Genomic DNA, 20190 nt, shown 5'->3' on the forward strand with positions numbered 1-20190 from the left:
ATTTATTCCAGAGTCTGATTGTTGAGAGGTAATAACTGTTCCTGAACTTGGTGGTGTGAGCCTTGAGGCTCCTGTACGCCCTTCCTGATGGCAGCAGCAAGAACAGAGTATTGACTAGGTGTTTTGGCTGCACAATTTAAGGAAAAATCTAAAAGATTAAACACTGCGATTAAAGAAAAAAGCTCAAAATGTGTCTTCTAATTTATTGTCCATTGAGCATGTTGCAAATTAATAGACTTTAATATAGATTAGATTGAAGTCTATTACGAGCCTTGTGGCCCATCAGGCTAGTGCTTATGCCAGTTTCCTTGGCGTGAAGCGACTGAGAGTACGAGACTCCCCCCTGGATAGGACGCCAGTCTATCGTGAGTTTAACCCCCAGCATTTTTTGCCAGTACCCATTATCAGCTGGGTAGACTGGAGCATTGTGTGGTTAAGCGCCTTGCTAAAGGACACACACGCTGCCCTGGCCGAGGCTTGAACCCACGACCTTCAGATCGCTAGTCCAAGACCATAAGAAATAGGAGCAGAATTGGACCACTTGGCTCATTGAGTCTGCTCTGCCATTCCATCATAGCCGATTAATTGTCCCTCTCAAGCCCATTCTCCTGCGTTCTCCCCTTTACCAAGAACCTATCGACATCTGCTTTAAATAGACTCAATGACTTGGCCTCCATGGCCATATGTGGCAGTGAATTACACAGATTCACCACCCTCTAGCTAAAGAAATACCTTCTCATATCTGTTCTAAATGGACATCCCTTTATTCTGAGACTGTGCCCTCCGGTCCTAGATTCACCCACTATCGCAACATCCTCTCCACATCCACTTTGTCAATATTTGATAGGTTTCAGTGAGGTTGCCCCCTCATTCTTCTAAGCTCCAGTGAGTACGCGCCCAGAGCCATCAAATGCTCTTCTTATATTAACCCTTTCTTTCCCAGAATCAGTCTTGTGAACTTCCTCTGGACCCTGTCAAATGCCAGCACATCCTTTCTCAGATAAGGGGCCCAAAGCTGCTCACAGCATTCCAGGTGGGGTCTGACCATTGCTTTATAAAGTCTCAGCATCACACCCTTGCTCTTATTTTCTCGTCCTCTCACAATTAATCTTAACATTGCATTTGCCTTCCTTGCCACTGACTCAACCTGCAAGTTAACTTTTAGAAAATCCTGCAAAAGGATTCCCAAGTCACTTTGCACCCCTAACTTTTGAATTTTCTCCTCATTTAGAAAATAGTCTATGCCCTTATTTCTTCATCCAAAGTGTATTTCCATACACTTCCCTACACTAATATTCTATCTGCCACTTCTTTTCCCATTCTCCCAATCTGCCCCAGTCCTTTTTCAGACTCCTTGCTTCTTCAACACCACCTATTTTTGTATTGTCTGCAAAATGGGCCACAAAGCCATTAATTCTGTCATCCAATTCGTTAACATGTAACGTGGAAAGAAAAGGTCCCTATAACTGATCCCAATGGTTGGCTCTTGTCACCAGCAGCCAAGCAAAATTGACCCCCTTTATCTTTATCTCGTTAAATCAATGAGATTTTAAAGATCCACCGGAATATTTAAGGGGACATTTTAAAGTGTGTACTATAATATATGGATCTATTTCTTTCAGAGCAAGGACCACCCCCCCCCCGCAGTACATATTGATCTGTTGTCTGTGCATGCACATTGTTTTCTTTCTTTCTCTCTCTCTCTCTCTCTCTCTCTCTCTTCTCACTCTCGTGCTCTCTCTTGTGAATACACCATTTAAAGCTATCTCCCACTTTTAGCTTTTAGTGTGCTTTTATTTAATTGATATGTAGTTGTGCACAGTCACACAAATTGGCAATGAGTACAAACCTGAATGTCAGAAAATAGCACAAACTGCACCAACGGTTAAAGGATGAAATAGCGAGAGTTAAACAGCACGAGAAAGCTGTCACAGATGCTACCAAAGGAACACGTGAGTAACAGTGAAAGACGCACTGAATTTAAATGACAATAACATGGCAATGGCTTCATTCAGGAAAACTGACAAATTTGATAGTGCTAATGAAGGCTGGGAGTCGTATATTGAGAGGGTGGAACTGTACTGTAACACAAACAATGTGGAGGAGCAAAAAAAGCCCCTGCACTTCCTAGCTTAATGGGCCCTAGAATATACAGTCTCTTATGCATCTTAATAACCCCTGCAAAGCCAGCAAGCAAGACATTTGATGAATCAAACAACAGGAATTCTGCAGATGCTGGAAGTTCAAGCAACACACATCAAAGTTGCTGGTGAACGCAGCAGGCCAGGCAGCATCTCTAGGAAGAGGTACAGTCGACGTTTCAGGCCGAGACCCTTCGTCAGGACTAACTGAAGGAAGTGTGAGTAAGGGCTTTGAAAGTGGGAGGGGGAGGGGGAGGGGGAGATCCAAAATGATAGGAGAAGACAGGAGGGGGAGGGATGGAGTCAAGAGCTGGACAGGTGATTGGCAAAAGGGATACGAGAGGATCATGGGACAGGAGGTCCGGGAAGAAAGACCGGGGGGGGGGGACCCAGAGGATGGGCAAGGGGTATATTCAGAGGGACGGAGGGAGAAAAAGGAGAGTGAGAGAAAGAATGTGTGTATAAAAATAAATAACAGATGGGGTACGAGGGGGAGGTGGGGCATTGTTTGATGAAATTGTTACAATTTTACAAAATCACTTGAGCCCTAAACTGCTGGCAATAGGTGAGAGATTTAAATTTTCCAAAAGGAACCAATCAGAAGATGAAAGCCTTTCTGAACACATTGCAGGACTGTGCATACTTTCCCAGTACTGTGACTTTAGCAATGGACCTTCTGATGCATTAAGGGACAGGCGCGTATGTGGTATGCACTGTCAAAGCACTCAAAATAGGCTACCGTCTGAAAGAGACCTAACCTTAGAATGGGCATTGACCATTGCAATATCATTAGAGGCTGCAGCAAAGGATGCAGCAGAACTACAGAAAAGGAGATTGGAATGTGAAATACATAAATGTCCCTGAATGGTGCAAAAAGCCAAAGATGTTATCAATGTGGCAAGTCGTCCCATAATGCAAACGACTGTTGGTTCAAAGAAAAAATCTGCAGTAAGTTTCAAAGACAAGGTCACATAGTGAGAACATGTAAGGCAGACAAAAAGCACAACTGAGTGAAAAATCTCAAACACAAAACTAAACAAAGTTACCAAATGTAAAACAGAATCAGACAACATAGAGTCTGACAAAGGTGAATGGACATGCCTAGAACTGCGTCGTATAACTGAAGCAGATCACAAAATCACCTGGATCACAATAGATGTGTTGGTATAAAACGGAAAATGCAGCTGGATACAAGGTTAGCTTTGTCCATAATTCCAGAGGCTGACTACAACAGACTGTTTTCTGTGATACCATTAGAGAAGACCTCAGTGGAGCTAAAAATTTACACAGGTGAAAAAATTTTTCCCAAAGGCAAACTGAAATAAATGTGATGTGTGGAGGCCAAACCCAACAATTACACGTTTATGCATTGAAAAGTGGACAGCCAGCATTCTTTGGATGTGAATGGTTGAGAAAAATCCAAATAGAACTGGCACTCAATCAAAGCTCTTAGTGTGACATCAACAGGCAATGGCAGCCCAAATGGTAGTACTAACCAGAGGCTGTCACAACTGCTTAATACTAATGAGAAGATGTCTGAGAAGGGAATAGATAAACAGATCGAAAATTTAGCCAAAAGATGTTCGGGATGCCAAAAAGTTCAAAATGCACCCCCACAGGCACCATTACACCCGTGGGAGTGGTGTCGTCACCATGGCAAAGAGTGCATTTTGACTTTGCTGGGCCATTCATGAACTCCATGTTTCTGATTGCTGTGGATGCTCATTCGAAGTGGCCGGAGGTTATACCAATAAAGTCAACCACCTCAGCAAAGACTGTCTCCACTCTGAGGACTATCTTCACCAGAAATGGCTTACTAGAACAAAATGTGAGTGACAACAGACCACAATACACGTCAGAAGAATTCCAGCTGTTCCTGAAGCTTTTCATCACTCAGCAACAAATGGGTTAGCTGAAAGGTTTATCCAAACCTTCAAGATGTTCATTAAAACGATGGACAAGGAGGACACTTCACTACAGTACAAGGTGGACAACTTCCTTTTTATGTATCGGTACTCTGTTCATGCAACAACAAATCAAACACCTGCAATGCTGTTCATGAGCAGGAATCTGAGATCTCACATAGATCTCCTGAAACCAGATCTACGGAGGGAAGTGCAGAATAAACAGTTCAACTGGTTGCCAAGTGAAGCAGGAAGGAGCTTTGAGATTGGACAGGAAGTCCTAGCGCATGATTACTGAGAAGACAGGTAGACACCTGGTAGGATAGCTACAAGAACTGGACCACTATTGTACACAGTGGATGTTGGAGATCAGGCATAGAGACATCATGTGGACCAGATACTGGATGCTCAACCAAAGAACACACCAGAGTCGATTGCATCCAACAAGACGGGCACATTACAGTCACTGGACTTACCTCTCAGTGATGATCACATCACTGACAGCATCATGACACCAGAAACCAAGAAAGTCGTCTTAGGCAAGACACCTACTAAAGTTGATACCACAGCACAGGCCCAGAGACATAACAAGAATGTTACTGTTGACAAGAAACCTGCCAAACCTGATGCCACTCCACAGGTCCGGAGGCACTATCCTGAAAGAAGCAGAGTGTCTCCCAAAAGACTAAACCATTAGAACTGTGAAGTTAGTTGTGGACTGTTACTGTGAAAACATGTTTATTGGGAATATGGGCTTATGAAAGGGCAATTGAATGCTTTGTACATATACACTTATCATTAATCTAAAGGGGGAAGAAGTGTAATGTATGGATCTATTTATTTAAAGCAATGACCGTCCCCCCCAGCACTATGTAGTCTGCGTTGTTTGCTCTCTCTCTCTCTCTCTCTCTCCCCCTCCCTCCCTCCCCCTCCCCCACCCCTCCCCTCTCTCCCTCTCACTCCCTCATGTGATACACCAGTTAAAGCCATCTCCCATGTACCTGCTTTTATTTAATCGATATGTAGTTGTGCACAGACACAACATGCACCTCCCAAGACATCAGTCCTCAATGTCAGTGTGCTGCTGTCTGATTGAATTATATGCTTAAGTTTCCAGAGCAGAACTGAATACATGGTTTTCATTTTTAAGGCTAAAAGTGCAACTAGCAATTAAAAGCTTTTCTTTACCATCGTAATTTCTTGTGACCTGCTTTTGAAAATGCCGGAAGCATTTTCTGTTCTTCTGATTTGTATTCTAATTAATTTTTAACCTTTGCCTATTTCACCTAGAACATAGAATAGTACAGCACAGTACAGGCCCTTCAGCCCACAATGTTGTGCCGACCCTTAAACCCTGCCTCCCATATAACCCCCCACTTTAAATTCCTCCATAAATCTGTCTGGTAGTCTCTTAAATTTCACTGCTGTATCTGCCCCCACCACTGACACAGGCAGTGCATTCCATGTACCAACCATTCTCTGAGTAAAAAACCTTCCTCTAATATCCCCCTTGAACTTCCCACCCCTTACCTTAAAGCCATGTCCTCTTGTACCGAGCAGTGGTGCGCTGGGGAAGAGGTGCTGGCTGTCCACTCTATCTATTCCTCTTAATATTTTGTATACCTCTATCATGTCTCCTCTCATCCTCCTTCTCTCCAAAGAGTAAAGCCCTAGCTCCCTTAATCTCTGATCATAATGCATACTCTCCAAACCAGGCAGCATCCTGGTAAATCTTCTCTGTACCCTTTCCAATGCTTTCCCATCATTCCTATAGTGAGGCGACCAGAACTGGACACAGTACTCCAAGTGTGGCGTAACTAGTTTTATGGAGCTGCATCATTACCTCGTGACTCTTAAACTCTATCCCTCGACTTATGAAAGCTAACACCCCATAAGCTTTCTTAACTACCCTATCTACCTGTGAGGCAACTTTCAGGGATCTGTGGACATGTACCCCCAGATCCCTCTGCTCCTGCACACTACCAAGTATCCTGCCATTTACTTTGTACTCTGCCTTGGAGTTTGTCCTTCCAAAGTGTACCACCTCACAATTCTCTGGGTTAAACTCCATCTGCCACTTCTCAGCCCACTTCTGCATCCTATCGATGTCTCTCTGCAATCTTCGACAATCCTCTACACTATCCACAACACCACCAACCTTTGTGTCGTCCTCATTTTGATTACAGAATGAATAATTTGCAATAACTGTTATGCAGCAATCAATTAATATAGAAAAGGGATGCTACAGTGCTTGTGAATTCACCCCTCTTGGAAGTTTTCATGTTTATTATTTTACAACATTGAATCACGGATTTAATTTGTCTTTTTTGACACTGATCAACAGAAAAAGACTTTTTCTTGTCAAAGTGAAAACAGATCTCTACAAAATGATCTAAATTAATTACAAATATAAAATACAAAATAATTGATTGCATAAATTTTCACCCTCCTTTAAAATGACATTCCAAATCATCATTGGTACAGCCAGTTGGTTTTAGAAGTCACATAATTAGTTCAATGGAGATCTGTTTTTGGAGACCAGTTTGCAGTCAAGGTGTTTCAGTTGATTGTAGTAAAAATACACCTGTATCTGGAAGGTCCAACTGTTGGTGAGTCAGTATCCTGGCAAAAACTATACTACAAAGACAAAATAACTCTCCAAGCAACTCCGCGATAAGGTTATTGAAAGCACAAGTCAGGAGATGGATTCAAAAAAATTTACAAGTCACTGAATATCCCTTGGAGTACGGTTAAGTCAATCATCAAAAAATGGAAAGAATATGGCACAACTATAAATCTGCCTAGAGCAGGCTGTCCTCAAAAACTGACTAACTCCGTGCAAGAAGGGCACTAGTGACGGAGGTCACCAAGATACCTATGACAACTCTGGAGGAGTTACAAGTTTCAGAGAATGAGATGGGAAGAGACTGCGCATACAACTGTTGCCCGGGTGCTTCACCAGTCGCAGCTTTATGGGAGAGTGGGAAAGGGAAAGCTACTGTTGAAAAAACCTCACATTAAATCTTAACTAGCGTTTGCCAGAAGGCACCTGGGAGACTCTGAAGTCAGCTGAAAGAAGGTTCTATGGTCTAATGAAAGCAAAATTGAGCTTTTTGGCCATCAGACTAAAAACCATCCCTACCGTGAAACATGGTGGTGGCTGCATTATGCTGTCAGGATGCTTCACTGCAGCTGTCCTTGGAAGGCTTGTAGAAGGTAAAATGAATGCAGCAAAATACAGGGAAATCCTGGAGGAAAATGTGATGCAGTCTGCAAGAGAACGGCGACTTCGGAGAAGATTTGTTTTCCAGCAAGGCAATGACCCCGAGCATAAAACCAAAGCTACACAGGAATAGCTAAAAAAACAACAAAGTTAATGTCTTGGAGTGGCCAAGTCAGAGTCCAGACATTAATCTAATTGATAATTTGTGGCTGGACTTCAAAAGGGCTGTTCATTCACGACCCCCATGTAATCTGACAGAGTTTGAGCAGTTCTGTGAGGAAGAAATGGGAAAAATTGTAGTGTCCAGATGTGCAAAGCTGGTAGAGACCTATCCACACAGACTCAGGGCTGTAATTGCCGCCAAAGGTGCATCTACTAAATACTAACTTGAAGGGGGTGAATTCTTATACAATCAATCATTTTGTGGTTTATATTTGCAATTAATTTAGATCACAAGATCACAAGACAAAGGAACAGAAGTAGGCCATTCACCCCATCGACCCTGCTCCGCCACTCGACCATGAGCTAAACTATTCTCCCATCTAGTTCCAGTTTCCGGCTTTTTCCCCATGTCCCTTGATACCCTGACTAATTAAATACCTACCAATCTCCTCCTTAAACACCCTCAATAATCGTGCCTCCAAAGCTGTATGTGGCAATGAATTCCATAAATCCACAACCTGCTGGCTAAAAAAATTTCTCCTCATCTCTGTTTTAAATGGGTACCCTCTAATTGTGGCCTTGTAGAGATCTATTTTCATTTTGGCATTAAAGAGTCTTTTTCTGTTGAACAGTGTCAAAAAAAAGCCAAATTAAATCCACTATGTTGTAAAATAATAAAATATGAAAACTTCCAAGCTGGGGTGGGCTGGTGGGGGGGGGGTGCAGAGAGACAGGGAATTAATACTTTTTATGGGCACAGAGGTGTTTTAGACTTACTTTCCAATGTTGATTTGTGATAGGATGCTTAAGTTTACTGTTTTGTAAATCAGCTTTGATTAAAATGTAGTTGATATATCGTTTAAATAATTGGTCTCAGTATCAAGGGTCATTGGCTAAATCTTATATTTAAAGACCTCAAGTGGATGTCTTATTAAGTTCTGCCTATATTGATACTATAGTTGTCTGTTAGAATACTACTCAGATATGAACTATAGCACAGAATTTGTTTATCCTGTTGGTGCATGGACTAACTTACATTCGTATGCTTGTCTACAAAATATATAAAACAAACTTATAAACTGTTTTTTTTCTTTTGTCCTCTATTTTTATACTAGTCTGCCTCTGAGTGGTGTTTGCAGTCAGTGTAACAGTATTTCTCTTTTATAGGATGTAATTGACCGACTGATAATTATCAATTCAAATGCCAAAATACACTCGCTGTTCAACTATGAGCATTCCCACGTGTTTGGACTTAGGTAAGTGGTAACCTACTAACAGCTGAAAATAATGTATTCATGCAAATGTTCCTGTTCATTTCAAAGGATAGCAGATATATTTCCCTGAAGGACATTGGTGAAACAGATGGGATTTTTCATGACTGCTTGTAGTTTCATAGTCATCATTATTGATTCTATATTTTTATTCCAGATTTATTTAATTGCTCAAGTTAAATCTCTGGGCTGTGTTGGAATTTAAACTCATATCTCCAGATCAATACCAGTTCAATACCTTGATCAACATGCTGGTGTACTGTATTTTATGTGTAATCCATGGCTGAGAAATTTCTCCATGGTGTTTTTAATTTTAGCCTCAAACCAAAATAGTGGATCATTCTCACACTTTTATAAAAGTTGCATAAGAAGCGAGTGCAAGGTTGTCAGGTTTTCTTGTTTAATGCTGTACTGAATCTGACTTCCTTTATTTTAACACAAGATTCTGTGGAGAGTAAGAATTTTGGGGTGTATATTGTACGTATGCATTCTCTGATAGTAAATGGAACTATTGAACATTCTAGTGAAGTGTTTGTAAATCACCCTCAGCATCAATGTGCAGTCCATTAGGTATATACCACAATGCAACTAACACTTTTCTAGCTATAAACAAGTGTTGTTACTGAGTGAATTGGTGTTACATTGGCAGAAGAAAGTGGGAAAGTTCACCCAGAGAAATCTGGACATACTGGTGGAGACAATACCACAGGAGGCATGGTTTTTGTATCAGCTGGCAGTGGAGACCTGCCAGAGCTTCTTGGCAGGAGTTGATAGGGAGGCCTTAGCAAAGACATGAATATAATCAATGAATGCTTACCTTTTGAAGAAATGTGTAATACAGATACATTACAGCGCCTGCTGTGGCTCCCCTTGTAGTCTAAAAGAGAAATCAATGAAATTTTCTGTGTAAGCATGTGGATTCTGCATGAATTTCCTAATGTTTGAATGAGCGTCGAACTAGATATAAAGCAGAGACCAGTAGCAGCTTGGGATGAATCTGAGGCTTGAAACTAAGAATGACTGTGACCTTAGTGGGCAAAGCAGTCTATGCATACAATGGATATTGAGGCCGTAGAATGAATGGTATCTGAGTAGGAACTAAATATGCAGTTTGAGTGTTGGCCCTTTAACAGCATGATTTCACGGAGAAGTTATTGGTAAAATTTGATTCTAAGTGAGTAAGTGAGAACCTTTATATTTCAGACAGGTGAAAATAAAAATCTTACACTAATAAATTTTGAGTGTTGCACCAGAAGTTCCAAGAAAAATGGAAAATACCAGTGAAAGTTAAGATGAAACTGTCCATAAATCAATACAATTTCTCTACTTGAGATTAAACTGATTTCCACAGCATTTAAAAAAAAATCCTATGAACAAATTTTTAAACCCCACATGTTGGAATGCCTAAGTTACCACAACCATTATTGCTGTTTTTGTTGCCTTTTGATCACTAAAATTATTTTTGCTACATTACAAACTGATAGCAGAAAATAAAATTGCTTTATGCTGTAAATTAACATGCTCCTACTTAATGAAGTAGTACTTATCGGAGGATCAGAAGTGGAGAGGGTCAATAACTCCTTACCTCACTACCCAGGCCATGCTCTTTTCTTGCTGCTGCCATCAGGTAGAGGTACAAGTAACTCAGGACTTGCACCACCAGGTTCAAGAACAATTGCTACCCCTCAACCAACAGACTCTTCAACAAAAGGGAATAACTACACTCATTCTATTTCTAGTGTTCCCATAACCTATGGTCTCAGTTTAAGGACTCTTTATCTTGTCATTTCATGCTCTCTTTTTATTGCTATTTATTTATATTCGCATTTGCACAGTTTGTTGTTCATTGATCCTGTTTACAGTTACTATTCTATAGATTTGCTAAGTATGCCCACAGGAAAAAGAATGCCAGGGTTGTATGTAGTGACGTGTGCACTCCGATAATAAACTTTACATTGAACGTTGGTGATTTAACATCACCTTAAAAATCTTACGTAAATAATCCACCATTGTGCATTTGTGTTGTGACTCTTACTTATATAACTTCCTGAGGAAATGTATTACTTTTTGACCTTTTGTTGAATATTTTATTCCAAGTCACTTTTCTACTCAACAAGTAGCTTTCCTCTGTGGCATCACTAAAGTGTGCTGTTTGATTTTACAAAGGAGACTAAATGTATATAGCAAAACTCTTTGTAAGGTGTCCTTTCTGTGCCGGCTCATTTCTATCACTGTTGGCAAACACAAACAGTATTATTTTAAAGGAACCTTTACAGAAGGGTAGTCAGATCTATAACATTTATTGCTGATATCCTCTGTAGCCTCAATAGTCTTCACTGAACTCCTGAAAGCTTTCAAGAACAAAATGAATGTGATTACAGCCTCCAGAAGTAGATAGATTATAATATTTGCCCATTGGAGACTTTGACCACGGATGACAAGTTCATGAATTTGCTTCTACGCAGCATTAAGGTGTTACTATTTCTGTCTGTATCCATTGCTGCATTTAACTTCAGAGATTCCTTTCTGTGTCTGCTCATTTGAAATTTCTGAGGTTTTGAGTCCAAAGCTGAATATTCCAATATCTAGCACACCCTTTCAAGCTGCCAACATCAGTGAAATTTTAATATTATTTAGAAGGGATAAAATAAAGACTTTTCGCACCGGGAACAATGTTAGAGAAGTATAGGTATCAATATAAAAGGGTGAAATCATGGAAGTAACAAATTGGTCAAAACACCCATCACACTTGAACTGTGTTACCATCCAACAAATGTGTTTTTGCTTTATACCATTTATTAGCCTCATTTTCCTTCATCTTTATAAATGTTCATGCATTGATTAGAAAATTATGTGCTTCGTTTATAGTAAACAAGCACAATTTTGTTTAGTTCTTAAATATCATTCTGTTCTTTCTGTAGGCTACTGAGTGTTTTGTGCTGCAATCTGGATATTCTTTTACTTTTAGAATCCCAGTACAATCTATCACAAATTCTCTTAAATGCACAAAAAGAAAATGTTAAGGAAGACTTGGAAAATCTAGGGTAAGTTAAGATTATTACCATTTTACCTGTTTTAGATTTTAAAACTATTTTTCCTGATTCAATTATAATTATGTATTTAAGGGACTTCATAATTGATGGTCTCTCTGTGGAGAGAAATCACATACTTGTCCGCATGAATCTTGTCGGGGGAGCTTCAGAACGGGTTTTACCTCCAAGAGTTTTGCAGAAGGTTGGAAAATTCTCCATTTCTCCTTTGTGTCTTGTTGCTTCCTTTTTATTTCAAATGGAATATGTGTTTATGTTGTGTTTCTTGTGGCACCTATGACGAGCTCATTAACAACAAAGGAATGTCAATGGTATCTGTTAGCTTCTCTTTCGAAAATCTCCATCATTCCTTTTTCAAATTGTGCAACTTATATACATGATGCCCACTTTACTTGTACCTCAAATCTTTTACTGTAACCAATAAACCCTTACATTGTCAGTGCTCACGCATACCCTAAAAACTGTTTTGACTGTCCAAACGTGAGTGAATTCACTTGGCACTCCTCTAGCCTCTTTCCATTACAAAAAGACCACATTTAATTTGTCCTTTATGTTTTTATCAATTACTTGCATATTTTTATTGCCAGGTTTCTTCAGTATGTTTTGTGCAGTGACACCAAATGCCAACTTTTTAATTATTTCTTATCTTAAATAATGCTCTGTTATTTGTGCTCTGTAGGGGGCAGGGCTTCAGATTCTTGGATAATTGGGATCTCTTCTGGGGGAAGTATGACCTGTTCAAAAAGGACAGGTTACACCTGAACCCGAAGGGGACCAATATCCTGGTAGGAAAGTTTAATAGAGCTGTTAGGGAGGGTTTAAACTAATTTGGCAGGGGGATGGGAACCAGAATGATAGAGCGGAGGAAGGGGAAAACAGAAATAAATCTGAGATAGTGAGCAGTAAAAATGTCAGGAAAGACAGGCAGGTGATGGGGCAAATTTGTAGCCATTGGGATGAGTTGCAGTGCAATAAAGTTGCAATGAAATCAAAGCAAAAAGTATCAAATACTGGTCTTAAGGTGTTGTACTTAAATGCACGCAGCATAAGGAATAAGGTGGATGATCTTGTTGTACAGCTACAGATTGGCAGGTATGATATTGTGGCCATCACAGACACCTGGCTAAAGGATGCTTTTCTCTGGGAGCTGAACGTTCAAGGATACACGGTGTATCGGAAAGATAGGAAGATAGGCAGAAAGGGAGGCGTGGCTTTATTGGTAAGAAATGATATTAAATCACTAGAAAGAGGTGATATAGGATCGGAAGGTGCAGAATCTTTATGGGTTGAGCTAAGAAATAGCAGGGGTAAATAGACCCTGATGGCAGTTATTTATAGGCCTCCAAACAGCTGCAGGGATGTGAACTACAAATTACAACTGGAAATAGAAAAGGCTTGTCAGAAGGGCAGTGTTATGATAATTGTGGGGAATTTTAACATGCGAGTAGATTGGGAAAATCAGGTCAGCACTGGAACTCAAGAGAGAGAATTTGTAGAATGTCTGCGAGATGGCTTTTGAGAACAGCTTGTTGTTGAGCCTACTAGGGGATCGGCTGTACTGGATTGGGTATTGTGTAATGAACTGGAGGTGATTGGAGAGATTGAGGTGAAGGAACATTTAGGAGGCAGTGATCATAACATGATTGAGTTCACTGTGAAATTAGAAAAAGAAAAGCCGAAATCTGATGTGTCGGTATTTCAGTGGAGTAAAGGAAATTACAGTGGCATGAGAGAGGAACTGGCCAAAGTTGACTGGAAAGAGACACTGGCGGGAAAGACAGCAGAGCAGCAGTGGCTGGAGTTTATGCGAGAAATGAGGAATGTGCAAGACAGGTATATTCCAAAAAAGAAGAAATTTTCGAGTGGAAAAAGGATGCAACCGTGGTTGACAAGAGAAGTCAAAGCCAAAGTTAAAGCAAAAGAGAGGGCATACAAGGAAGCAAAAATTAGTGGGAAGAAAGAGGATTGGGAAGTTTTTAAAACCTTACAAAAGGAAACCAAGAAGGTCATTAAGAGAGAAAAGATTAACTATGAAAGGAAGCTAGCAAATAATATCGAAGAGGATACTAAGAGCTTTTTCAAGTATATAAAGAGTAAAAGACAGGTGAGAGTAGATATAGGACCGATAGAAAATGATGTTGGAGAAATTGTAATGGGAGATGAGGAGATGGCAGAGGAAATGAACAAGTATTTTGCATCAGTCTTCACTGAGGAAGACAGCAGTATACTGGACCCTCAAGGGTGGCAGGGAAGAGAAGTGTGCGCAGTCACAATTACGACAGAGAAAGTACTCAGGAAGCTGAATAGGCTAAAGGTAGATAAATCTCCTGGACCAGATGGAATGCACCCTCGTGTTCTGAAGGAAGTAGCTGTGGAGATTGCGGAGGCATTAGCGATAATCTTTCAAAAGTCGATAGATTCTGGCATGGTTCCGGAGGACTGGAAGATTGCGAATGTCACTCCGCTATTTAAGAAGGGGGCAAGGAAGCAAAAAGGGAATTATAGACCAGTTAGCTTGACATCCGTGGTTGGGAAGTTGTTGGAGTCGATTGTCAAGGATGAGGTTACAGAGTACCTGGAGGCATATGACAAGATAGGCAGAACTCAGCATGGATTCCTTAAAGGAAAATCCTGCCTGACAAAACTATTACAGTTTTTTGAGGAAATTACCAGTAGGCTAGACAAGGGAGATGCAATGGATGTTGTATATTTGGATTTTCAGAAGGCCTTTGACAAGGTGCCACATATGAGGCTACTTAACAAGATAAGAGCCCATGGAATTACGGGAAAGTTACATACGTGGATAGAGTGTTGGCTGATTGGCAGCAAACAGAGAGTGGGAATAAAGGGATCCTACTTTGGTTGGCTGCCGGTTACCAGTGGTGTTCCGCAGGGATCAGTGTTGGGGCCGCTTCTTTTTACATTGTACATCAACGATTTAGATTATGGAATAGATGGCTTTGTGGCTAATTTTGCTGACGATACGAAGATAGGTGGAGGGGCCGGTAGTTCTGAGAAAACGGAGAATCTGCAGAGACTTGGATAGATTGGAAAAATGGGCGGAGAAGTGACAAATGAAGTACACTGTTGGAAAGTGTATGGTTATGCGCTTTGGCAGAAAAAATAAACGGGCAGACTATTATTTAAATGGGGAAAGAATTCAAAGTTCTGAGATGCAACGGGACTTGGGAGTCCTCGTACAGGATACCCTTAAAGTTAACCTCCAGGTTGAGTCAGTAGTGAAGAAGGCGAATGCAATGTTGGCATTCATTTCTAGAGGAATAGAGTATAGGAGCAGGGATGTGATGTTGAGGCTCTATAAGGCGCTGGTGAGACCTCACTTGGAGTACTGTGGGCAGTTTTGGTCTCCTTGTTTAAGAAAGGATGTGCTGACGTTGGAGAGGGTACAGAGAAGATTCACTAGAATGATTCCGGGAATGAGAGGGTTAACATATGAGGAGCGTTTGTCCGCTCTTGGACTGTATTCCTTGGAGTTTAGAAGAATGAGGGGAGACCTCATAGAAACATTTCGAATGTTAAAAGGCATGGACAGAGTGGATGTGGCAAAGTTGTTTCCCATGATGGGTGAGTCTAGTACAAGAGGGCATGACTTCAGGATTGAAGGGCGCCCTTTCAGAACAGAAATGCGAAGAAATTTTTTTAGCCAGAGGGTGGTGAATCTATGGAATTTGTTACCACGGGCAGCAGTGGAGGCCAAGTCATAGGGTGTACTTAAGGCAGAGATTGATAGGTATCTGAGTAGCCAGGGCATCAAAGGTTATGGTGAGAAGGCAGGGGAGTTGGACTAAATAGGAGAAAATGGATCAGCTCATGAGAAAATGGCGGAGCAGACTCAACAGGCCGAATGGCCTACTTCTGCTCCTTTATCTTATGGTCTTATGGTCTATTTGATTTGCACAATTTTACAAGAAAACACAAGACACAAAAAACATAGTTCATTCTAGGCAATTAGGTCTACGAGACTCGTCAGCCCCTAATAATGGAATAAAAGGCAAAAGATTGAGCCTTTTGCCTTCTTTGTCAAAAGAAGGAGAAAGCATGGGATAAGGAGTAGAGATGCGGCTTTGTAGAGAGGAGGTAAAATGCAGTTAGAATAAACAAAGTTTTGGGAATCTGCTGAACTGCAGGGCAAACAGTTATTCCAACAAAAATGTGGCAGAATTAACTGAATTAACAGTAAATCCGCAATTAACTGGCTGAGGATAGGGAGTGTTGCCTTAATAAACATTTTGTTTTTTCAAAAATCCTATAGCAAATTTGTAAATGAGACTGCTTGAGTGCTAAAACGTCAAGGATACTGGCTGTAGGTGAAAGAAGATAGATTACAACACCACCATCTGCAGAGTGTGATTTGAAACATTGGCATTTGGTGCACTCAGAATGTGGATTTTCATCCATGCAGAGTTGAAGGCCAAATGGACCCACAACGGAATTGTGGTTGATAATCTGAATCTGAAACACAAGGTCAAGGAATAAAATCATCAGGAGGACATTCTATTTCTATGTTCTTGTGTAACTCTAAGAAAGGAAATGATTTTAAAATAAATTTAAGTTTGCATATATAAGTTTTTGCTTGCATTCTAGCTTTCTTTGCTTGCTCCTGCCATTTATAGCTCACACTGAAGATATCTCAGGGATTTAGTGATCAAAATGTGTAACTAATTACAGACCTGACCATAATTTTCTTTTTGGATTATTTTACATATAGGAAATAACCATATAACACCCTACAGTACTTCAAATAATTTTTGAAATTTTGAAGTACCACTTAATATTTTAATGCTGTGTTAATAATATTATATTTCACGTGCCTGCATTTTCTCTTAACTTTTTCCATTAGAAATTCTACCATTATTACCACTGTCGTAGCTTGGCATATTTAATTAGACAGCTTGCATAACATTTAGAATGGGGATATAAATGTGCCAATAGAATGTAAAATTTGCTAAAGATTTTTTTTAACTCATTCTTTGGGATGTCATTGCAACTGCCAAGGCTGGAATTTATTGCACATCCTAATTACCTTGAATGGAGTGGCTTTCACATAATTTCTCAGGATGTTTAAGAGTCAACCACAGTTAGACAAAGCCTGGAATATTTTACAATATTTGCTCTTTGTGTAAAATTAATAGGTATTTCTCATAGCACTGTGCAATTGAAAATGGATCTTTCTTCAAGTGTAGCATACTAATGATGTCTGTTGTACAATACTGAATATTTTCTCTGGGCACCTTCTGGCATGAACCATGCTTATGTTTCTGATGTGTAAAATCAAACTTTTTCCTATGGCATGCTTCATTTGGAGAGTTGTCATGGATACAGGTTTCCCCCGCCATCCGAAGGTAGAGCGTTCCTATGAAACGGTTCGTAAGCCAGAATGTCGTAAAGTGAAGAAGAAATTACCATTTATTTATATGGGAAAAATTTGTGAGCGTTTGCAAACCCAAAAAAATAACCTACCAAATCATGCCAAATAACACATAAAACCTAAAATAACAATAATATATAGTAAAAGCAGGAATGATATAATAAATACACAGCCTATATAAAGTAGAAATACTTTTCTACAATCATTGCCGAACTGTCCACCACAGCGAAAATCTCACGCAAGTGCTCTTGGCAGAAACACTCCCTCCATTAACCTCTAAGCTATGAAGCTGCCAAATCATACCAAATAACACATAAAAATACACAGCCTATATAAAGTAGAAATAATGTATGTACAGTGTAGTATCACTTACCAGAATCGGGAAGACGGTGCCGAGCACGCTGATGATGGTGTGTTAGGCTGAGTCGTCGGAGGTTGGGGTGGTGCAGTGGACCCCAACCTTCAGGCCGTGGACCGATACCGGGCCGCGAAGCATGCAGTGGTGCAGCGGTAGCTGGGATGCACCCAGCACATCTTTAAGAAAAAAGCCGAAATAAACAAGCTAATTAATTAGGTGCCGCCCGGCACATAAATGTCGGCCCGGATCAGAGGGGACGCAATCGGCAATTGCCTCTGATCTGGGCTGACATTTATGTGCCGGGTGGCACCTAATTAATTAGCTTGTTTATTTTGGCTTTTTTCTTAAAGGTGTGCTGGGTGCGTCCCGGCTACCGCTGCATTCTTCACGGCCCGGTATTGGTCCGCGGCCTGGATGTTGGGGTGGTGGGACACTGGGGTGTCATCTCATCGTCATCTGTTTCCATCAGGGAAGGCAGGTCATCTTCTTCTGTGTCTGCCTGCCTCGATGTTGAAGGTCGAGGTTCGTCATCTGCTGTGGCTGATGTGGAAGGCTTGAAAAACAACAGTACGCTTGATTGCTTAGCCTCGCGCATTTTTCTATCATACAGTTCTTTATAAGCACTCAAACCATCCTGCAAATATGCCCTAAACCTACGTACCCTTTCAAAATTGAAGTTGTACCTTTCTGCAATCATTGCAGTGAAAATCTCACTTTCTCACCTGGATGACTTCACTTTCGGTCCGTTCGCTACTGCATTCAGTTTCAATTGTCATCCTTTCCTCTTCCAATTGCATCAGCACTTCATCTATCAGTTCTTGGTCATGAGATGCCAAAACCTCTTCAACATCATCTTCGTCAACTTCCACAAGCCAAACTCACTTTGTCCTTACTTCATTCACCACGATCGAAATGCTTAATTATGTCTAGTTTTACTCTAAGTGTAACACCCTTATGAGCTCTTGTAGGCTTTTAGACCATAAGACCATAAGACAAAGGAGCAGAAGTCAGCCATTTGGCCCATCGAGTCTGCTCCTCCATTTTATCATGAGCTGGTCCATTCTCCCATTTAGTCCCACTCCCCCGCCTTCTCATCATAACCTTTGATGCCCTGGCTACTCAGATACCTATCAATCTCTGCCTTAAATACACTCAATGACTTGGCCTCCACTGCTGCCCCGGGCAACAAATTCCATAGACTCACTACCCTCTGGCTAAAAAAATTTCTTCACATCTCTGTTCTGAATGGGCACCCTTCAATCCTTAAGTCATGCCCTCTCGTGCTAGACTCCCCCATTATGGGAAACAACTTTGCCACATCCACTCTGTCCATGCCTTTGAACATTCGAAATGTTTCTATGAGGTCTCCCCTCATTCTTCTAAACTCCAAGGAATACAGTCCAAGAGCGGACAAACATTTCCGATACCTTAGAACTCACCTTGCTAATGGATGCTCAAAATAAATCAACAAAATGCATGGATGCTCACAGGCACATGCTTAAGCAATGCCAGCTAGAATGCAGTTCCGGGGGAGGAGCTTGGCTGCTTGGGGCGCACACTGCCTTTTTTCGTAACAGTGAAAACATCTTCTGTTAACCAAAACAGGTAACGAATGTAGGTCTTTCGTAACAGCGAGGTTTTGTAAAGTGAACATTTGAAAAGCGGGGGACACCTGTATTAGGCCATGCTGTTGTAGAACCATTCATTAGTGGTGTATGCCTGATAAACCTCCACTGCAAATCAGTCTGATTCTTCTCCCCGAATGGATCAAGCCTAAATTAACAACTGCCTGAACAATTATCTTACCTGACTCCCCATTTGCTCATTTCCAGAACTCAGCCATGCTCAGTTCCAAAAATCTTCAAACTCCATGATTAACACCCCAGTTACCAATCCTAACAGGGTATTAAAGTCTAGCCATCACTTCCTCCATTTAATCAATCAAACTCTAGTTAGTCTACAATGACTGAGGTCCTACTTGGAACCAGACCTCTAACCACTAGTGGAAGCTCCTATCCCTCCACTACTCCTGAATTTTGCCTTGATTCTAGCTGATTTAAGCACAAATGATACATACAAATTTTAAACACACCTGGAGTTTGGTGCAGTGATTCATAATCAGACTAGTCCTGGGTGTGCTGCATAATTACCCTGAGGAGTGCTTCTTAAAGATCACAACTATTTCTAGCTTTAATTTTGAACATTTTTTGCACTTAACATTTATTCTCCTGTTTTCATAATCTACACCTCTGGATGACTTTCATTTTAGCAGTTGCTGATGGCTTCCTGACACCTCCCTGTTTTCTATTTCTGGGTGCCATCCATTAATTCGCTTGTTTTAACTGTTGGCTATTTTCGAATTTAAGTACGTTCTTAAATTTATCATGGTACATATTGAATAGTAATTCTTGGGCTGCTTTGTGAAAATTACATATTCATTTTAATGCTGTTAGAGAGATAAATATCCATTGATATTTTGTCACATTATGCTGACATTGGGTCTTGTAACTGTTATTTGCCATCTTCCAAGGAAATATAATTAAGTTGCAGTTACAAATTCAACATGCAATTCTACAAATAGAACAAGTTGACTGCATCCAGTGTACAAATATTAGAAATGCTGCCTTGCAGCTTCAGTAACCCACTACTTCTGGTACGAGCATGTGGAATTTCTAGATTCTTCCCTTGACTG

General features: G+C 40.6%; 1 protein-coding gene across 2 annotated transcripts in view; it reads left to right on the forward strand.

The window, feature by feature from the left end:
* Window positions 1-20190, forward strand: part of tbc1d32 (TBC1 domain family, member 32) — a 241352-nt gene that overhangs the window by 157223 nt on the left and 63939 nt on the right. For both annotated transcript variants that reach the window (XM_072279190.1, XM_072279195.1), the window contains exons 23-25: window positions 8598-8686; window positions 11623-11745; window positions 11827-11935. In XM_072279190.1, coding sequence (XP_072135291.1) covers window positions 8598-8686; window positions 11623-11745; window positions 11827-11935 — 321 coding nt within the window. The remainder of the gene's footprint in view (window positions 1-8597; window positions 8687-11622; window positions 11746-11826; window positions 11936-20190) is intronic.

This window comes from Mobula birostris, chromosome 2, assembly GCF_030028105.1.
Source record: "Mobula birostris isolate sMobBir1 chromosome 2, sMobBir1.hap1, whole genome shotgun sequence".
In the NCBI taxonomy this organism is placed as follows: domain Eukaryota; kingdom Metazoa; phylum Chordata; class Chondrichthyes; order Myliobatiformes; family Myliobatidae; genus Mobula; species Mobula birostris.